Source organism: Pseudonaja textilis, chromosome 2 (genome assembly GCF_049901715.1).
Source record: "Pseudonaja textilis isolate UNSWEBS1 chromosome 2, rPseTex1.2, whole genome shotgun sequence".
In the NCBI taxonomy this organism is placed as follows: domain Eukaryota; kingdom Metazoa; phylum Chordata; class Lepidosauria; order Squamata; family Elapidae; genus Pseudonaja; species Pseudonaja textilis.
Window position 1 is genome coordinate 66,415,053 of NC_141991.1, and position 22,781 is coordinate 66,437,833.

Sequence of the window (22,781 nt, forward strand, 5' to 3'; positions counted from 1 at the left end):
GTTAGGTTATGTCATTGATTCCTAATAATGTCACAGAGTTTAGTGATGCTTGTATAAGCACTCATAGCGCCACTGGCTGCTCTAGCTGGGGGGGTGGGGGTTCCAGTGATAAAGTATTACAATCTATGAGTAAGAAAAATGCAATATATTTCTTCATTTTTAAATATTTATATGCCATCCCTCAGATGCTACGATTCCTAGATGGCATTCAGTAAGTAAGAGGCATATTATCTGAAGACAGACAACAGGGATTCCAGCCCAAAATGATTCATTTTTATGCACAATTTGTGGTATATGCACGCATAGGGGTACAGACAGACACAGACAGAGATGTCTGGAATATTCTTAATTTCATCCATGAGGTTTTAGGAATAGCTAACCCCAAAAAAGCCATAAGGAAGGTCTTTGTTATACTTGACAATTTCAAGACCACAGAAACTGATACTCTTTGTTGACTATCTTCTGGGCACAACTGTAGTAAATCATGAACATATATAAATTATAGCTTTGAGTCAGATTTGACTATTGGTGCCTGCATGGGAAGTTCATGTAGTTTCCTAGGTGGCATGTTCAGAAGTGCTTTGCAACTGCCTTCTTCCTAAGAGGGTAGGAATTAGAGGGTAGGAATGATGACAGAGGAGAATATTTGTAGCTCAGGGTTGAAATGAGGGGTCCTTGGTGCTGTCTGAACTTGGATGTTTTATTGCAGAAGTTTCATGATCAAACTAGGTAATATCATCAGTGCCCTGATGGTGTTATCTAGTTTGGGCAATCAAACATCTGCAGGAAAACAACCAAGCTCAAATGGTAGGAGTGGCCCAAAGTTACAAATCTGGCTTTTATGCCTAAAACAAGAGAAACATTGCCTTAGAAGCTTAGATTATCCAGAAGCACAGAGGAATTGAGCAACTCTTCCTTTCATCCTTAACTCTAACTTTTTCATATAACTCACAGCCTTATGATGTCCTTGCCTCACCATTTTTCACTACACTCCCCCCCCCCCGCCCTAGATGTAACAGTTTCATAATGTGAGGCACACATTTAAGTACCCGCTTCCAAATGCAATAATGAACTGTCCACAAAAGAATATTTGTCCTAATTGGTTGCTTGGAATAGTTGCTGTCCACAAAGAAGCTTCTATATTTGAGGGAATTATTGCAAGCATTGCATTCATTGATTGATTGATACTGGCCACCCAATTTATAAAATGTGGGGGTTGGCCAGAGATATTTCATCTTGAAGTCTCTTCCCTCTGAAATGGGTCTCTCTCCATGAAGAATTGGGATACCAAATTTCTTTCCATGTTTCCTTCAGAAGGCAACTTGAATAGGGGCAAGCAAATGTGTGTAGGCTGGATGAAATGCAAACTGAATTTAATATGTTTGTCTGTAAATGCTACAGGATTTGTCTTTCGCTGTAAGAAACTAATACGACTACCCTTCCAGAACCTGGATAAATGTCATAGCTTATACTTTTTTAAAAAAGGAAAACTATTTCCTGGAGATAGTAAAAGGTGCTGGAAATAGAATAGAATGAATTGCTTATCATTATTTCCAGTGAAATGGCATATATCTATTTTAACTGTTCGTCCTTTCTGTCTCTTTAGGAAGTAAAACTCGGGAAGGTGTAGTACAAGGTGTGACTTCAGGTAATGTTTATTGCTGTTTCTCTTCTCCCCCAGCTTTAATCCTGAGTGGGCAATTGTATGAGAACAAGCCAATAAAACAGTGCCAATAAAACAGTGATATTGTTAAAATCATTCCCATAACTAAAGCTGGACAAAGTGTTCCATCTACTTCCACCTGTTGGCAGAACTGGCTAAAAGGACTAGCTAAGGTACAGTTAGTGTGCAACTTGACTCAGCTTGACACCAGGCTTTATATCTCATGTCAAAGTATACATTTCATAATTAGGCAGAATTAGGTCACATTTTTGAGGGGAAATTTTAGGAATTTTAAGAGATGCAATGGCTGCTTTAAATTACAACAAATCTTCAGGCAATCATTTTATAGCACATTTAGAATTCCAAAAATGCCCCCCCCCAAAAAAAACCTATCAAACCTAACCCAAAACTACTCCCCTCCCCCGACCAAAGTTTCACTCACTTGGGGCAAAGTTTTCACTTGAGACCTACTGCTTTCCTGATAAGAGGCCAAGTAGTTTTGTACAGAACAGTAAAATAAATGACTTGCTTAAATGGTACAGAGTGTACACTTAAGTAGTGTCAAGTCTAGAAAAAGACATGTTTGCTGCAGGAAGAAGATAGACTTAATAGTGATAGCTTCTCTTCCATGGCCTTATACATATGCTTCTTCTTCTATCCGTCTATGATGAATAGACTGTATCATTGTATTGTAGTTGTACATTTGTACAGTACTGCCAAATTATGTTCCAAGTCAACATCTTTCTTAGCCAAGTTGTGAAAGGCCACATGTTGTACATCCAGTGTGAGCTAATTGTATGGTCTCATAAGACACAAGAGCTTTTTCTTTCTGTCTTTTTGGTTTTCTTAGTTGCTGAGAAGACAAAGGAGCAGGCATCACAGCTGGGTGGAGCTGTCTTTTCAGGAGCTGGCAATATTGCAGCTGCCACAGGACTGGTCAAGAAAGAAGAATTTCCCACTGATGTGAAGGTAGGCATCTTAATAAGAGCTATTAAGAATCAATCTAGGGGCAGGAGAATTTAAAAACTACCACAGAAAGAAAGGATAGATGACTCCAATAGACCTGAGTAACATTTGATATTGATATTTTGTTAATTTAATTCTTCAAAAGCTGAAGGTTTGCTATGTTGGTTGCATTCTCATTTGGGGATGAGGACCTATTAGGATGAGCAGGAAAAATGCAATGACATTCCAACAATTTTACATGACAGGATGCAGTATGCTTTGGATAAGAACCTATAACCATGGTGTGTAGGAATGGGAATGCATGTGTACAAGTGTCTTTGCATATATGGGTTGTGCAGTAACATATTACCACAATATGTGTGAAAATCTCTATCCCATCATTTGTGCAGAGTGTAAAAGGTGGTGATATTCGTTTAGCTCAGCATCACACATGGGGGGTGCGGGCGGGTTATGCTTCGTTTTTATAATTTGTTGGATGAATGTATACATTTGGACTGGCATGTGCTCAGAAGCACCACCTTGTGCATCTTGAGGCTGAGAAAACCAAACCGTATTACAGAAATTGTCTGGCTGCTGCAGGACTGCCAATCTGAGAAAAAAAACTCTTGAATCTTGCAGCTGAGCTGCCAGTGAACCATTTGCTTCCAGCTTAGCTTAAAATAGCAACAGCTGAAGATGAAATGAGGCCATTGCATTCAGGCAGGAAGAGGCACGCTGCTCTACTCAGCAAGGGGGGGAAGGAGCCTATGAAGAGTAGTGTCAGACTGCCAGTCACAGGGCTCTTCCCGACAGCCATGTTGATGCTTTCCTTCCATCTTTGAGATGGGAAGAAACAACGTCATTCTTAAAAAACCGTGGATCCACAAGCCTATCTGTTACCACATCTCTGGAATTGAGACTGTTATTGCTGCTTTCACAGGAAGCAATGGGGGTCATTTTCAGGACAATTGCTTAGCAGTGAGCAATAGAGAAGCTGGCAGGCAAAGGAGGATGACATGGAGAGGGCAAGAGAGGCTGAAATCAATGGGTGGGAGGTTCAGCAACTGTTTTTAAGCTACCTCATTGAACAGACAGTGGCAAGGTGGGGGCTGTAGCTTTCCAGACTACCTATGAACACTTGAGGTAACACAGAAATGAATGCAGCTTTTTATAGATTTGTAAACAAACAAAAAATTGTGCCGTTCAATAAAACCAGGGAGTAAGACTAAAACCATTGACTGTTTCTCCTATAACTAATGCTTTACATATGTAAAGAACTTACAAATGGGAATGCTGACTTCATAGAAGAATTGTATTTGGTCATTCACAGGACCAATATTCTCTTGATCCAAATTGCACATGTACACCATGAGAGCTATCTCATTGGATGCTACAGTATAAGAGAAATGGCTTTGGAGACATGGGCCACAGCAGCTGGATAGAGTGGGTGGCCCTGCAACAATCTAACTGGTCAATCTAACAATCTAACTATTGCTGATTTCTGACGAAATTCTTCTGTGTATCTGGAATCTCTGCATGGATGTCTTTTACCATGTTAATTGAAAAACACTCCCAATGAGCTGGAACAGCTTGTCCTCACAACAAATCAGTGGGCATTCAAATATAGATGAACTCATTAATGTTTGAAAGTTGGGGGGGGGAATCTATGGCCCATATGCCAAGCGTGATTTTATGTACTTTGGTTATGTGCTGTGTCTCTGCCATTTCTCTAAATAATCCTAAACATTCTAGTCTTTTATCACAAAGAGACCATTTGAGTCCCCTGATCATTGCGGTTAGCATCTTCAGTGCTTTTTAAGCTTTCTTTCTGCATTTTAAAAGTGCAACTGGAACAGTCTATTATATTCAATATGCAGCTGAGCCATATAAGGTTATTAAAAGGTTAAAATACTGTATATTTTCAGTTCATTTCCTACTGATCCCTAGCATGGAATTTGCCTTTTTCACAGCTCCTGCACATCTTCCTTGAACTAGAGCCCAAACTGTTTTTTTCTGTTTAGTTCACACAGGTTATGTGAATTTGCATAGGGGTGGGTAGCTTGTCCAATGTACATCACTTTATATTTAACAGTATTTACCACTTGGTTAAGTTTTAAAAGATCCTTCAGGAACTGTTCTCAGTCATTTTTTGTTTTTATCCACCACATATCTGCAAATTTAGCCAGTTCCCTGCTCTATTATTAAATAAAGTTAATTTAAGAACAAGTTAAATTAGCTTTGATCTTAATGCAGATCCTTGAAGGACACCAGTTGAAAAAATTGACCATTTATTCCTACTCTCACCCCATTCCCATTAAATACACTCTCTGATGAGGAATATAGTGTTGATAGGATTACCTCCATTTACCTGCTGGCACTTTAAACAAGACTCTAAAACACTGAAATACAATTTACCTTTGTAGAATCCATGCTAAAAAAAATTTCAGCAGGGCTTAGTTGTTTTTTCTTTTATTACCCTTCCTGCCCATTTTTCAGGAAATTAATACAGCTTAATTGCATAATAAAGATATCAGTTCTATAACTATTTTAGCAAAAACAAATGCAAAGCATTCATTCATTCATTCCAGATTCATGCAATCTTATACCTTCCTTGAACATCCCAGTGAAAAGAAGGATGTGACTGGCTAACAATGCCAATTCATAAGATAAGTGGAATACCTGATTACTATTAACTCTGCTCTAAATGATCTTCCATCATACAATAACATATAGAAGGACAGAGTACATCATTCTATCAAACAATGGCTGGTTTGCATAACATGTTAAGCTAACTTGTGAATTAGATACTGCAAATCCAACCAGGGTTGTTAAAGTATAATTCATGTAGATATCTAAACATTTCCAGTAAATTATTGTTAACCGTGTTTGGTATGTTGTACAAATACAGCCATTACTTTCTCCACTCTCATTATTCCTCATTACCTAGTCTTTTAGTTTCTAAGTATTTTTAAACATTCCTGTAAAATATATGCTGCTTATGAAATTTCATGATAGTATAGTTTATGGGAAAAGAGACAATCCAGGAGTGGGAACTGTGAGAAGAGTTTCAAAAAGACTGATTATAACTTTGCCTGGGCATTTACTCTTATGGTTTTATAGATTATGTTTTTGCCCCAATCTAGCAATTAAACATGTATTTCTGAAATCCATGTGATGCTTATTCCTTTGTTTGCCAATTATTTAGGCTTGATAAATTAATTGTTTGAGGAAACCTTCAGAGGACATTTTGGAAGTGCTCTGGCAGAAATAAGTAATATTGGCTGTCCTTTTTCATTTGCAGCCCGAGGAGGTTGGTCAAGAAGCAGTGGAGGAGCCTCTGATAGAGCCACTGTTGGAACCCGAGAGTGAGAATTATGAAGAGCCACTGCAGGTCAGTGAAGCAGAATTAGGGCAAACTGATCACAAAATGGGAATGAGAAATTCTGGGGAATAAAGGGAATACAGGAGTTTAGCCTTCTATGTCCCTACCACATCCCAAGTCCTGCTGTCTACTTCATCATGGTGGTGGGAGTTCCCTGGGAGATTTGAACCAGGAATGATGGGTATATATGCTAAGAGTATGTTGTCCGAATAGAGCATGAAGATTATCCTAGCTGTCATGCTAAAGCAAGCAGGCACCTTTATTGGGCAGAAGCAATATAGGAAGTTACTGGAAGCAGTAATAACCATCATTTCATAAAGTGAAGAAGGCACTGGTAAACTACTCCTGTTTTTTTAACCAAGAAAATCACATGCATTGACTAGATAAAATGACTGATAATTTACCAGGCTGATCAGATAACTCACTACTGAAGAAGGGATGAAGCTCTTTTTGGAGTACTAACAATGTGGATTAAAGGTTTCCAGACATTTAGTTACTGATACTGCCATAAGGGGGGGGGGGGGGGAATCCAAAGCTACAAAGAAAGAATTACAGTGGGAACATGGCATATATGAAACATAAACATGGAAAAGTTGAACAGTGAAAGATGAAATTAATCAACAGTGACATCTTAGATATCACAAAACTGAAACAGGGTGCAATTGTGAACTTTCAGCCAGTATATCATGTTTATTATTCAGGACATAAAAAAAGGCATCGCTTTCATAATTATGAAGGATATAGCAGAGACAGTATTGGGATATAATGAGTAAATGACCGAAGAATACAAAGTAGACTTCATGAACAACTCTTTAATGTGATATTCTCCAAGTTTATGTTCCAACTACTGATGCAGAAAAAGAGGAGACTAATGAGTTTTATGGTCAAGTTGAATTTGAAATCAATAGAACATGTAAACAAGATGTGCTGCCTTTGACGAGAGACTGAAATGCCAAAATTTGAATCAGTGAGGAAAATGTGTCTGGAGTTAGAAAGTAGAAATTAAGGAGAATGATTTACCAATTTCTGGCAATCCAATGATATCTTTATTGGTAACATTGTTTAAATGAAATTGAAATTATATACATGGAATAGATCACAAACTGTTCATGTGCAAATTACACAGAGAAGAACAAAGCCAATCAACTTCCACAATATGAATTTGAGCTCACTATTTTCAAGAACATTAGGAATTGCTATGAAGTCCCAAACCTAATGGGGAAAAAATTAAGAGGAAATATGGGTTGAAATCAAATACATTGTTAAGGATAAGGCTGAAGAGACTTAACATTTTCTTCATCTCCAGTTTGCTTCCCTATGATAGAAAGTTTTTTGACTCCTGAGCAATTAATCTGTCTTGAATTTGCTTCTCTTGTATAGTTAAAATATTGATCTCTGGTTTTAGAATAGCATTTTTGTATAAAAATCTTATAAGACATCAGGAGTCATTTTTCTTCTTTTGCAAATGTGGAATTTATCCTGAAAATGTGTTAATATTTGGAAAATCCCTGCATCAAAGCTTTATGGTGTCTTTCAAAATATCCTTTTTTGAACTCTTCTGAGATGCCTTTGAATTTTAATTGATGAAATTTCAGTTTATCCTTTCTATTTTCTGGCATTTTTGTTCTTAGACTTCCAACTGTGAGATTCTCTTGCTTTCCTTTTAATTATTTAATTTGTGTAACTTGAATATTCATTGCAGTGTTCCTAATCTCTGTTTTAAAATCAGATTCATTCTCATATCATTCTCATATCTTCATTTTCTATTTTTAAATCAAGTTCCATATCCTCCATTATATTCATCCCTGTTTCTGGTATTTAAAGTTTTCATTCCAGTCCTGATATTTCGATAATGAGATGGGCAGCATATAAATTTAATAAATAAATATCTGGGTTGCTAGTTTCTTGAACATTTGATTGAGCATGTCTGAGTCGGATTCTTCTTCTCATTGCCTTTCTTCTTCCTTCCTTGTCTCCCTTCTTTCTTTGTTATAAAATATCTTCCATAACAGTATTTGCTTAGTAGATCTCTATATCCAACCACTATTGTTTTCAGGTTTAAGTAAAATGGTAAGTTCTTATTCTGATTTTTTATATTTTTTTTACCAACTTCCAATAAATATCCCATTGTAAAACTTCTACAGTATTTCTATCTCATCTCTCTGCCAGTAATCAGTCTTTCTACGTTTTATACAGAAAAATAAGAGAAATAGCTGAAATGACACTTCTTTGTTATGTGGATGCTCAAAGGCAGCTTACATCTAGTTGGTTATTCAATTGTCATTATTTTCTATCAATCGCAGGCATTCACAGAAGTAGATCTAACTGCTACTTGAGCTCAGTGGAATCTGTTTCCCCAGTATTTTCAGTTCTGGAGCACATCTTAGTTCTGGAGTGCATTCTTTTTTAAAGAAAAGTTTGTCTCACCATAATATTGCTGTTGTGCTGCAATCAATTCTCTTCTCCTTTTATTCCAGCCTCGGAAATGTTGTGAAAAGTAGTCAAAATAATTGTATTTATAAAGATTAATGAAGGAAAATAGTTGGCATTATAAAATCCAATAGAGGGGAATGGAAATTCAATGGTTGATTGATTGGAGATTATTTGAATCTTTCTGTCAAAGAAAAGAGAGGGGGGGGGAGTATATGCTTGCATGGGAGTTGGCAATGTGTAGCATTGGAAATTGATATTGAAAAAATGTACCTGTATGGGTGCTAGATAATGAAAAATATGGGCTGTGTGAGACCAGAAATCCCCTGGCTTTGCTTTCTTAGATTAACCTATGGCTTAAGAATCTAAGGAGTAATAAAAATACCACAGACTTCAAAGTAGGGAGAAGATTCCTGTCAGGAAGCCATCACTGCCCCTTTAAACTGCAGCATTAAACCAAAATTAATTGCAAACAAAATGGCGGGGGGGCATTAATCATTAAACCTATATGGAATTATTTTAGTAAAAGGACAATTTTCAACAAGCTCTGAACATATAAAACTTATGTTGTTTACAAGAAACACATAAAACAATACTACATCACTTCATTAAAACAGAAAAACTTACATCAAGAATAAATAGCATCTGGAAAAAAACAGAATATTTTTAAAATCTTCTTGTTAAGAATTATTAAAAAAACAAAATAAGATAAAAATGGACAAATTTTAATCTTGAAACTGAAAAAAGACAAAAATTTAATTCAGAAAATTGTATGAAAATAATATTTATATCCTAATAGAAACTGCAGAGGGTATAATAATCATTGTTAAAAATATGAATAGAATGCTACATTTTAATTTAGTCAAATCAGCTAAAAGGAAAAGAAAGAAGGAAAGCTCCAAGAAAGCTCTTCCAATATATGGTCACAAGGGAAGCAGCATATATAATCCTAATGCGTGCGCAGTATGCGTGCACACACACACACACGCACACGGAATAACCCAAAGAAACTTCACTCTTCCAAATTAATTTCTTTATTGAATGTGGACTATATTGACAGAGTGCACAAGAAAGTGCATAGGGAAGTGAAATGATATACATAGAGCAGGCAGATTATATTCCAAAGAGGAAGACGAACAAATTTATTATAAATGCACTAGATATATTAACATCAACATTAAAAAGACAGAAATATTTTCAGATGTGAATAAAGCCTTCAACAATTGGAAATCAGTTTTGCGGGGATGTTCTAGGTTGAATGAACTCCAGTGAAGAATTCAAAACTTTGGTGGAGAGCATATATCAACAGCAAGCAGTGAAGATTATGGCAATTGCAACACTCTCTGCAAACTTCTCAATATGTAAAGATGCTTTGGCAATGAGGTCCACTTTCCCTTTTACTATTTGTAGCCTTTTTGGAAGTCCTAGTAAACATGATCTAAAAAGATAAAACAAATAACCAAGATCTGAATTCAAGGAGAATACAAGAATAAAATGCTATAAAGATAATATAGTATTAACAATTATACAACTACAAACTCCATACAACAATTGATGTAAGTAGTTAGTAGTAGTAGTAAGTAGTTAAGAATTACTTACATCAATTGTTGTATGGAGTTTGCAATTGGCTGCATTAACATATAAAGATGGATTTGGGGGAAAATAGATATTTATTTCTCATCTTACGGGGTGAAGAATTATGTTTGTTTATATTTGTGGTGGTGATTAAAGAAAAAAATAACTTCTTTAAATATATTTGTCCTTTTTTCTTACATTTCCCCTTTTCTTCTCTTGAATCTTTTCTTCCATATTCTCTTTTTTTCTCTTAGTTGGTTTTGGCTTATTCTACTGTAATTAAAATTTTCAGTAAAAATAGTTTTTAGAAATACATATAACCAATCACTTTACCCGCCATGTTTAAACGCAAGAGGCTTTTGTAAGTAGGCAGTTCTGTTGAGTAAACCATTATAGTTGATAGGATAAAGATAGAAAGTAAAAAGTAGAAGAGTGGATCTGTAGAGCAAGCTTCTCTGTTATCTGATCTAGAGATGGGTTATTTTGTCTCATGTCTTATATCATCTAGTACGATTAATGTTTTCAATTTCTTTTCAGGAGGAATATCAGGATTATGAGCCAGAAGCATAATGGCCACAGCTGTTCCCGACACTTCCACCAGCAGCACAATAACAATAATTTCTTCTTCCCTATCCACATCCATCTCTCCAAGGGAAGATCTTGATGCAGATGCTAATGGAGAGAATCCCCCATACCCCATCCTGTCATGAGTTCTTCCTCCAGTTCTGCTCCAAGAGACCTCATCAGGATCAGTGTTTTATGTATTGTGGTCTTTAGCGTTAAAGAGAAAGAATACTGAAGACAAACCGCGACTGCAGTGGTTTGTGTACATGTGTACATTTTAAAGCCCGGCCTTACTGCCTGTCTCCCTCCCAGTGCAGTAAGGCCAGATTTCATGTGTCTGTAAGCAGCATGTTGTATCTTCTCTGTTTTTAAACAGAGCACTCCATGTCCTTGACTGGGACCTTGCACTGGGCCCACTGTACATTTGCTTGCACGTGAATCATGTCAACTCCGTTCCATTATCATTGGAACTTTTTTTTTAAAAGAAGATCTCTGTCCTGGTCATGTAAAAGAGACTTCCTGATTTTAACGGTGCAGAAGTTGTGTCTATGTATCCTAAACAAAAGGAGCATCTTTCCTTTCCTGCCCCCAGCACTCTGTATATTTGACTGTGGCATGGATATATACCTCCCACTGTCGCTGTGTGTGCAGTCCTGGGTTGCTGCCAGTGATGCAGCTACCCATCTCCATGAATAAAGCCAATTCTTGACTGTAGCTGTTTTTCTGCTTCCACGTGGTTCATAGGTCAAGAGGGAGAGCAGTTAACCTGTGCTTTTCTGAGAACAAGGTAGTTTTCAATGGGCTAAGTGTCCACATTGCTGACCTTTCAAGGCTTTGAGAACAGTATATTTTGTAATGTCTAAGGGAAGCAGATGATGTTGCTTCTTACAAACTAACACAACTTCAGTGATTTTTTTCCAAATTAAAGTATAAGCAATCAGTAAGTAAAATGGAACATCCATTGGAAATGCTGAAAAAGCCCCTTCAGCAGGTATGTTTTTTTCATCCTAGATGAATAAGCTACAGGTCTTAAAATTGAACTGCCAATATTGTATCCACCTCTATTGTGCAGTCATACTTGAATCAGAACTCTATACGGTACAAGATTTTAAAAAATAAACTGTAAAGGTAGAAAACACATAGAAAATAGTCAAAGGACAGAAATACCTTTTCTGAAAAATTGTAACATTTAGGGCTTAGAACCTTATGGAAAGAAAGTAAGGAATATAATTATGCATGGTGCAGAGAAAATAAAAATATTTTTTCTCCTTCTCTTATAAAAATAGAATCTAGGCACTTCCATTGAAGCTGATTTACGGGAAATTAAAGATAGATACAACGTAATTTATAAAATGTTCTGTCACAAGAAACAGTAGTTTAGACTACTTTTTGACACAAATTCATTGGAAATGTTTCGTTAGATATCATTAAGCCATAAAGCAGCTTCAGTCCCATAAGCTATCACTAGGCAACCATTATCAGAGAAGGAAAGTATTTGCATTATTGTATTTATTGGCTTCTCAGAGGCATCTGATTGGTGATTGCTAGAGACAGGATGCTGTACTAGATAAGCCCTAGATCTGATCCAAGAGAGCTATTGTAGTTTAAAGATAAACATGTCAACACACACACACACACACACACACACCCCTATTCGGCCTTAAAATATTAGGGCAACACTGTCTTCTGAGATAATAATTATTAGAAATTAATACAGTCCAGTTAACATCAAAGCCTGCTTATAAGTAGTTGATCTAGTATCCAATTCCAAAACAGTTCCACTGCCATTAATTAAGAATAATGCTATTCATGTGATTGATGAAGATGGTATATAATAAATCTTGATTAAAAAGATATTTTACTTACTTTTAGTGGGAAAATCACGCTTCAGAAAAACTGCCACAGGGCAGAAAAATGTGTGCCTTCCACTTTGAAATGAGATAAAATTTAAAGTCTTTTTAACCACAAAATCTATTTTTGTGGCTTGAAATCCCTAACAATTTACCAATATCCGAATAGTTGCTAATAACAATATTGTAGCTGCTAATTTTCATGTTATTTTGTTAAATTATAGATGGCTTAATAATTTGTGGAGTTTCTTATTACAACTTTTATTTTAAAATCAATACCAATCTTACATTGTCTCCCTTTCCTGTGATAAAGCTTTCTCGATAAACATTCCAGTTTCTTCCAATTTGTCTATTTGTCTGAGATACATACATATCAAGATTACAGACCTATATGTTATCCCTGAAAGTCTTAGAATGATGGTTGTATGTTTGATATTTTAAGATATATTACTTTGTTTAGCAATTCTGAATTGCCCTTTTGAATCCTGTATGTTCTTTTGCATTTTTAATCCCCACAATTGTCAAGAAAAACATGTATTTCCTGCTTAATTGATGATTCCACACACAATATGACAGCATGTTGTGCAATTTGTCTTGCACAATTTTAGCCCCTACTATAATGTCGCATTTAAGACTAGCAATTAAACTACTAAACGAAATAGGCACAAGGTTGATTACTAAATGATTTCATAGATTATCAACTTTAACTTTGATTTTCTAGAAAAAATAAAAAATAATTTAATTTATTCATTCATAATGTGACCTATCAGAACCTATTTTCTTGCAATTTGTTAAAGCCCAAAATACACAGCAAAGAAAACAAAAGAACTGGAAAATATGTTCTATCAATGAAAGTATTGATATAATGGATGAGATGGGAAATTTGTGACAGTAAAATGGCCCATGTAACAAAATTTTAATTTGAAGAGGCAGGTAGGAGACTGAATAAACTGTCAGGATGATGCCTCAGTGATAAACCTGATATTAGTTTACAATAATCACAAATGTTGCAAAACCAACAATATTAACTAAATAATTAGTGTTGTAAAAGTGACCCCTCAGCGAATTGAAACTTAATATTAATCAGTATGTAAATAAAATTAAAATCTTAAGTGGAATTGCTAGAGAAGTAAAATGTTATTTTTTTTTTGTTTCCTTGTCCCCAATCTTTGCATGTCTTTAACAATTAAAAGGAAAAAGGATTTTAGAGCTGCCTCACAGAAGAGGCAACGGATGACTATATACATGCATTTATCAAATTGAGAAGCCTCAGATCCTATTCTGAATTGCAGATATTTCCAGCAATCACGTGCTCTCATGACTACTGTACAAAACTATCAAATGAAACTTAGATTTCTCAGAGCCTGAATTGGCCTCAAGCTCCTCTATGAGTGAAGTAATGGAAGAAAAAAAAAACATTGGTCTCCATCTGTGGAAAAGGCTCTGTTGCTGCCATGCAGGATATATACTTTTATGAAAAATGGTAGTGATTTATAGAGAATTGGTCTGGAGGAGAAGGGAAGAACATTCACCAGAGATTATCAACATCACCCATGATAAAGACTGACATGTGAAAAAAAGTGAAGCAGTTCCCAAATGGGAATATACAGCTAGTCCTTATTTAGCAACCACAATTGAAGCCAGCACTTGGTTGTTAAGCAAAGCAGTTGCTAAGTGAAACTGCAACTATACTTATGACCATTCTTCGGCTTTTCTTTGCTTTATATACCTGTAAAGATCATAAATGCAAGGACTGGTCACAAAGTTGATAGATTGTTGTAATGTATTCTACCTGGGACTGCCCTTGAAGAGGATCCAGGAACTTCAGCTGGTGCAGAATGCAGTTGCCAAGGCAGTTATGTGTGCCTTTAGAATGGTACACATTACATCTCTGTTCTGCAAACTGCATTGATTACTAGTTTTCAAGATGCAATTCAAGGTGCTGATTTTGACCTTTAAAGCTAATGGTATGGGACCAAATTTATCTTAGGGACTGTCTCTTCCTGGTTACACCTACATGCCCCATCAAGTGCAATAGAGACATGCTGTTTGTGAAGGAGGTTCCACCTGACAGAACCCAGGAGATGTGCCTTTTATATTATAATTCCTGCCCTCTGGGACACCATTCCCACCTGAGATGAGATTAGTCCATCCATTAGCCATCTGGAAAGTCTTGACAACATGGTTTTTCTATTAGCCTGAGAATCAAATGGCAAGCCTGCAAACTGATTCAGTGAAGCTACATGACGGCTGTCCTCTTGCCATTTGGGGGTTCTTTTATGTGTTACTCCTTTACGTTATTATTATTATTAATTTATGCCTGATTTTTATAGTGATACGGCTTTAATTATTATTTTCCTTGTAAGCCATCCAAAGTAACTTTTTACTTTGGGTGGCTATATACAAATTTGCTAAGTAAACAAAGTTACCTTTTCAGCAATGTGGTAACTGAACAGTTGCTTAACAAAGATTGTATTAGGCATTCTGAAGTCAAAGATGCTAGACCCATGGCTTTTCTGCACAGCTTAAGTGTTGATTTCAAATCTGAGAATAATTGGGCATATGAAGAATGGGAGCTGCAGTTTATCAGTGAGCAGGACAACAGTTGTTATCAAATTCCTAAAGAGAATGATAAAAGCTCATTCTTTTAACACTAGTCCTGTTTCCGCATTTAATTCAGGGTGTCATTTATTAAACAGACTTTCCTTATTGAATGAAGTCCAACACTTTGGCATCAGTTTTCTAATTTAAAACTGAAGATTAAAATCATTTATAGGCAGTCCTTGACTTATGACCACAATTGGAACCAGAATTTCCATCACTAACAAGGTAGTTATTGAGTCATGCTTGATTTCACTACATTTTTGCCATGCTCATTAAGCAAATCACTGTGGTTCTTAAGTGAATCATGCATTAATTCAGTGAATCTTGTTTTCTCCATTAGCTTTGATTGTTGGAAACTGGGAAGGTGTCAAATGGCAATAAAGTGACCCTGGAACACTGCAACCTTCATAAATACATGCTGGTTGCCAAGTACCAAAATTTTGATCAGGTTATCACAGGAGATGTTGTGATGGTTGTAAGTGTGAGGACCACATAAGTCACTTTTTTCAGTGCCATTGTATCTTTGAATGTTGTTAAGCAAATGATTTAAGTTGTTGTAAGATGGATGTAAGATGGATGGTGGTATAGAAGCATAGCACAATACCAGGCATAGAGTTAGAAGCACAGTAAGTAAGATATCTTGTTCTATTCTAATACCAAGTCGTTGATCTCAACATGGGAAATCCATGACAGCTGTTTTTTTTTAATCCTAAAACGACACAATGCTGTCTGAGAAGAAGTGCTGGTACTGTGCTGCAGATGCTTAATGGTTGACAATCTGGAACAACAAATCATAACTACTGAGCTTCGGTGTTGTCAATATGTTTTGTCAATACTGAAGACACTGAAATGCCTTCACCATTACATCTTGATGGAGGAAGTAAGGTCTGTCCTCACCCTTCTGGCCTTCAGGAAATGCCTTAAAACTTGGCTATGTGTTCTGGTTAGATGGGGCCCTGAAGGAGGAACTGTTGGCTGGAAATAGCTAGTGTAGTAACAGAGAGGCCACCGCCACCTCTCTGCTCCAGACCCATGCTTTGATCTCTGGTAATTTCAATCATATTTATATTTGTTTTTACTTCCATATGTTTTATTATGTTTAAGACACTGAGTATTACTTTGGACAGCAAGATGAGCACATATAAATTAGGTAGGTAGGTGGGTAGAAAGATAATGGATAGATGGATGGATGGATAGCTGTGTTAGTCATTAATTTGTCTTCAAGTGACATAGGACATACAATTTGCACAGGTAAGCCAAGAATAACTCATTGTTCTGGACTGTTTGACATTTAGCCACTGCTATACTATGTTCCTGTACTCAATTCAATTGTCACATTAGTTAATGACATCTGCAGGAAACCACAATAACACAAATATGTGCATGAATACATAATAATACGAATGCAACTGAAGGAGAATTTAGAGGTCCAGACTAAAAACCACCTAACCCAAATGTATCTTCCTGAAAAAACAAATAAAGCAATTGCAAAAAAGCAATTTCCCAGGGCAACTAAAACTCAACTCAACCACAATAACATTAGAAGCCCAAGGAATGCTAATTAGCTGAGGCTTTAACCTCATCCTCTTTTGGCTTGTCTTTACATCCAGTGCTTCAATAAGTGAATTAATGCTTCAATGTAATGTATCCTGGTCTTTGTTCCAGGCGTACTCCTACAAAATTCTACAATGCCCAATAGGTAATTGGAGATGTTGCATGCAGGTACATAAGTTTTGGCATTTGCATGACCTACATTATGCATTATCTTTTGCCTCACTTGTCTCTCTGAGAATACATCTCCTATCCTGCTTGCTGAAGCCTGAAGACAGTAATATTTTTGAAGGACAAATCCCCATGATATCCACCTCAGGCTGCTGCTCCATATCATCCCTGGCCCATTTGTGAAGCTACTTAGGGTGGTCTTCACAGATACTCTTCACTTAATGTCTATTCATTCAGTGATAGTTCAAAGTTATGACTGCTGAAAAACTGGACTTCTGAAATTTATTTACTTATTTATTTATAATTAATGACAGAAAGAAAAAGAGCATTATCTTTAATGATGGAAGTACATGTACTATCAAAAAGAACAAAACAGAAAGTGCTTTAACAAAAAGTGAAAAAATGATAAGAAAAACGTTTGTTACAATTCTATATATACTTATTTAATGCAAATATTAGTTAAGTAAGTATATATTTCTAATAGATTTATACATTTTTTTAAACTACTGTATTTTGTATGAGTCCCATACATGTCTAATGGATTGGCTCCCCCTTCCTTCCTTCCTTCCTTCCTTAATTGGCCACCCATTTTACCACAAGGTAACTCTGGGCAACTTATAACGATACACACACACACGCACACTTAATATCTGCAGATGCTACAACTCAATTACAGATGGGGAGGGTGGAGATAGGATTGGGGGAGGGGGATCTGTTGTTAAACAATCAACCTCCACTGTGATGTTCTCCCATTGGGTCCCCAAGTTAACTGGCAGAACCAAGTCTTTAGGCCCTTATGAAAGGTCAGGAGGGTTGAGGCTGGCCTCACACTGGGGGCAAAATGTTCCTGAGGGAATTTGCAGCAGCGGAGAAGGCCCTTCCCCTGGACCCTGTTAGCTGGAATAATTGGGCCGATGAGATCCACAGCTTGCTTCCTCTGCCAGCACATGTGGGATGGGCCAATCCAGTGGGGTGAAACAGTCCCTCAAATAGCCTGGACCCATGCTATGAAAGGCTTTAAAGATGATTACCAAAACTTTAAATTGTACCCCAAAACCGACTGGCAATTAATGCAGCTCACGGAGCAATGGTGTTACATGGGCCATTCTTCAGGCCCCAAGAATTGCCTGCACAACTGCACTCTGCACCAGCTGCACCTTCTAAATGCTCTTCAACCCCACATAGAATGTACTATAATAGTCCAACAGTAAGATGACTAGGGACTGAATGACTGAGTACATGGACTTCTGATCCAGCAAAGGCTGCCACACAATCCGAAGTTGTGGAAAGGCTCTCCTAGCCATGACTGCCACCTGTTCTTTGAGCAGGAATTGTGAGTCCAGGACAATCCCCAAGGTGTGGATGGGATCTGTCTGGGGTACTACCATCCAGAGTCAAAGATGACAAGATGGTGGATCTTGTGTGGAAATATAGAGTTGGGTATGGCCAGCGTACTGCAGATACCTCAACCCATGGTGATGCACGATCTCATACAGCAGTTTATTATAGAGGTTAAAAAGGAGTGGAGAGAATATCAAGCGCTGTGGCATGCCACAAGATAGTGATCCAGGACTGGAGCTCTCATTCCCTAGTCACACTGATGGGGTCCAGCTTCTGAGAAAGGAGTCGAACCAGTGGAAAACTGTGCTGCCCAGCCCTAGTCTCCATAGCTGACCCAAAAGGATACTATGGTTGATGGTATTGAAAGCTATTAAGTGAACCTATTGCCTACAACGGGCATTTTCCCCCCTAGAAACTGGAAGTAAATACTGGTTTCTGGAAGAAAACATGGTAAATTATGGTCACATGACTGCAGACTACTGCAAACAGCCGAACATGTGGGTGAGTTGCTGAGCACTCAAAATGTGATGACTGTGGGAGGAAGAACATCGGAATTTTTAATCCAAGTTTTAAGTACTCTTTGGAGAGGGGGTCCATTGTAATATCGAATGGTCACTAAGCAACTGATAAGTTGAGGACTACCTCTATAGACAATCAATCGATCAGTGGCAAGTGCAATCAGTTCCTCAACCTATTGAATAAATAAAAACATATTTATCTTTCCAGTATCCAAAGGTATTCCATTTATCTTTGCAAATCAACTTTTTAGGCATAGTAGGGGTACAAAGAATCTATTTATGTTCTCCAGTTGTCAAATTCCATATCCTATCTACATAACTCATATCTTATGAAAAGTTTACATTTTGTTGCAGAATGACATTTATATAATACATTATTTTATTTCAAAACTCGGTAAGTGTAGGTCCATTGGACATTGTAGAAACATGTTTTAAGAGAAACATGATCTCTATTACATCTCCAACAAAGTGCTTTCTTGACGTATCTTTTCTGTACAAATGTAATGGAGCTCCATAGTCATAATCTGAGGCCTATTGACATCCTTGCTATAGAATTTAAGACACTCCCATTGTTTATACATTTTTTATTCCATTCATTTCTTAAAATTTGCATAACAATTTGATTTATAATAAACAGGTTTTTTGGTTTTGAAGGATTTAACCAAACCAGTATTTCAAGAGTTTCAGAAGCTGAAAATGTTGCTGGTCCAAACTATGATGTTAAATGTTGTAATTATAATTATTGCCATTGGGTTACATTTGATAGATGGTATCTATGTCTTAACACAGAATATGTTAAAAATTCATCTGTTTCTCAATTTTCAAAGTTGGTTACTCCATAAAGTCAATTTGGCATGCATTGAAGGGTTTAATCTTTTTTTAATTAGCCATTCCATTCCATAACTTTTAACTGATGTAATGCTTTTCAGAAATATTAAAGTTTTATTATTGTATCCTAATGTTGTCCATCCAATCAATGATGCCATGTGTGCGATTTTTACCTGATTTTGGTATAACTGTAGTATGTCTGTTTAAATACTGGTGATAAAATTCCCTTTTCAAATATATCTCGTTTTGGCACCAGATCTATGAATGTGTTATACCACTTGACAGGAAATCCATCTAAACCTGGTTTTTTACAAGTTGGCATTTCAAAAAATATTTGTTTAGTTTTTACCTCAGATAGTGAAGCAAATAAAAGTTGGTTTTGTGTAATTTAAATGTACCAAATTAATTTTATTTTAAAAGGCCTCATATATCCTCAATTCAATACATCATTTGGCTTATTATATAATTCTGAATAAAATTCTAAAAATCCACAATTTACATCCATTGAATGCAATGACTGATCCTTAACTCATGACTATTACAGCATCCCTTACTCATGTGATAAAAATTTGAGCCAGACTGCATTTATGACATCCTCCCCTCCACAGCTAATCTTTGTCATCTTCACCTGACTTCCCTCTCCTAGGCTCACTATCCTGGCCATGCAGGGAAAGCACCGCATCTCTAGGGCTGCTTGCATCCCCTCTGTACCATCCCCTAGCCCTAGTGCACATGTGCTTCTCATTGGCCATCCAACCATCCATTTACTTGCCTGTCAGTCTTCTTGTGAGCCACCTGGAAGTTTCAAGTGGCTGCTAGTTTCCCCACTGATTTTGGTTGTCAGAAGTCAGCAGGAAGTTGCAAGGAGGTGCTCGCTTAATGACCTGCAATCCTGACATAATGATGGCAATGGGAACTGCAGGGATTGCTATCGCTACGCGCTGTGGTCACATGATGTTATGCTTTACTATTGAATTGCCTAGCACTGGAAATTCCAGTCCCACTTACCGCTGTTAACTGAGAACTACCTATAGATGTTCTTGTTTGTTGATACTATTGTTTTCTTCCTTCTCCCAAAGCAAAACATTTAATATTTTAAATCCAACATTAAATGCAAAGTCTCTGTTCTGTCTCTATGGAACGATAAATGGTGGCAAATTGGGATTCTTTAGGAAAAGGTGTGGATATCACTACTTTTAGCTATGTTCCTAAGTATATTAATATTATATTTCTCTGACAGGACTATGATTTATACTTTTATGAAATATCATAAACCATTTAGAAATCATGTACGGTTGAAAATACCATGAAGTTTTCATAAGATTAGGGAACTCCTGAGAGATTGACAATCTTGTCATAAGAAGCATGTGCTAAATGATAAAAATAAGGCTATATAAAGAAATATTATAAACTGAAGTGTGAACATCCAACTCTCCACCCCATTATATTTTTAGAAGGACTGGTTTTCCTGCCTGTAGGAGGTATTGCTGAGCAGAAGGGAAAAAGATGGCAGCAAATCTTGCAATTGCTTTATGAATTTCTGCATTTAATTGTGTGAGTTGAACAACCCAGTTTGACCTCATTACTGAGGCATAGTAATATCAGGTTATTACAGTGGGGAGGGTTTTTGTTCTTATACTTTGCCTTGGCTCAAGGACAGGAGGAAACCCCATTAAAGTACTGTTAGAGCTTAAAATTTAATCCCAACAAGCCTCAGCACAGTGTGCATATTAAGTCTATAAATGATGGGAAGAAGCACAGTCTACCAAATGGGAGCAGCAGAGCTGTATAGCTTTACTGGATTCATACATGTGTATGAACAAGCTCTGGATATTCCATATATAGTAGCTGAATGTGGATTTAAGGAAGGTATTGGCAATTCTAATTAAAGGCAAAAACACCATCCTGAAAGTGTAAAAGTATATTTCCAGGCAGACTTGCAGTCAATCAGTTAAGCCAGGATCTATTTGAAACACTTCTCATGGCCACCATGTCTGGGGCTGTTACTTCTTCTCACATGAATTGAATTTCACCTCTCCTGCTTGCTTCCACAAACTGTGAATGCTTTCAATGAATAGCTATCACAAGGAAAACACAAATACAAGAGCTATGTACGTGTAGAACAGGTGAAAACAGTTGGCATGAACATCTTTTTTGCTTATTCTCATGAGTTGACCTAAACCCAATTCAAAGCCTGCAAGTAACAGCAATTATACATACAAACACATAACATGTTGATCCATATTCCATTAGTCTTGATTCACCTCATCTGTTTTATTGTTTAAATAAATCATCTTTCAAGCCACTATTCAAAGCAGTTAATGCTTAGCAACTGAAATGATTCTAGATAAGATTTCTCTTAAACTAGAGGGAGAAACCTCAGTCAATAAAAAATAATAATAATATCACCATCATCTGGTTGATATCTAGATTTTTGTAGCCTAGATCTGGCAACAATAACAGAAATCTTTGCCCTATTAGTGAGGAATTCAACAGTCCCTTTAAAGTGTTCTCAGTATATAAGGTAGTAGCATACTATCAAACACTGAATCACTTGCAATGCTGATTCACTGACTTTTGCCATGTGATTAAAGCCTAACTTTAAGGGCTATGATAATAGGTCATAATTTTTTAAGAATTATGAAAGATGGAAAAGCATACGTGTCATTACATGGCTTATTTTTCAATAAACTATTTTTTTTTCTCAAAAAATATTTTGCTCAAAAGCTTAAAGGTTTTGTGAAGCATATACCAAAACCTGATACAAGTTAACAGTCTAAACTGCTGGTGCTTGTCAGACTTTGTAATCAACCATTCCAATTCTGTTGACAGACATGAGACCAAAATTTTCACTAACAAGATTTATGATTATGTTTACAAGAATGGCAACTACAAAATATTTATACAATCATTTTTTATATATCTGACTTTTTATAGTCATCTCTTGCTTGAGTTCTAATAGCAGCTCAATGTTTTTTGAATTATTTAAACATAGTATGCAACTGCAGATGCAGCCAAATTGAATTAATTTTTGAAAAAAATAAAGCCTGCCCAACTCATTCGGTTCACAATATATTTCCTGGAACATTTACATAATCATTTCTACTGTCAAAGGACCAAAAGATCTTTTCCAAGAGAATATAGAATTGTGAATCTTTTATGCTTTATGGTATCAAATTTGCCTTCAAATGTAATTCCCTTTGGAACTAAATGCACACATAGGAAAGTTAGGACTTGATGCCTTACTTACTGCAGCCAAATCAACCTGAATGAGATGAAAAACAATTTCTACCAAGACAGACACCAATTGTACAGTATATACTGATAATGCAAGGTTAAATTGACAGGGTTTTTTTTCT

General features: G+C 36.5%; 1 protein-coding gene across 1 annotated transcript in view; it reads left to right on the forward strand.

The window, feature by feature from the left end:
• SNCB (synuclein beta) overlaps nucleotides 1-11,273 on the forward strand; it is a 33,178-nt gene extending 21,905 nt beyond the window's left edge. Inside the window, exons 3-6 of the mRNA XM_026726479.2 lie at nucleotides 1,607-1,648; nucleotides 2,514-2,632; nucleotides 5,910-5,999; nucleotides 10,533-11,273. Coding sequence (XP_026582264.1) covers nucleotides 1,607-1,648; nucleotides 2,514-2,632; nucleotides 5,910-5,999; nucleotides 10,533-10,565 — 284 coding nt within the window. The 3' untranslated portion in view covers nucleotides 10,566-11,273. The remainder of the gene's footprint in view (nucleotides 1-1,606; nucleotides 1,649-2,513; nucleotides 2,633-5,909; nucleotides 6,000-10,532) is intronic.
• Nucleotides 11,274-22,781: the final 11,508 nt, after the last annotated feature.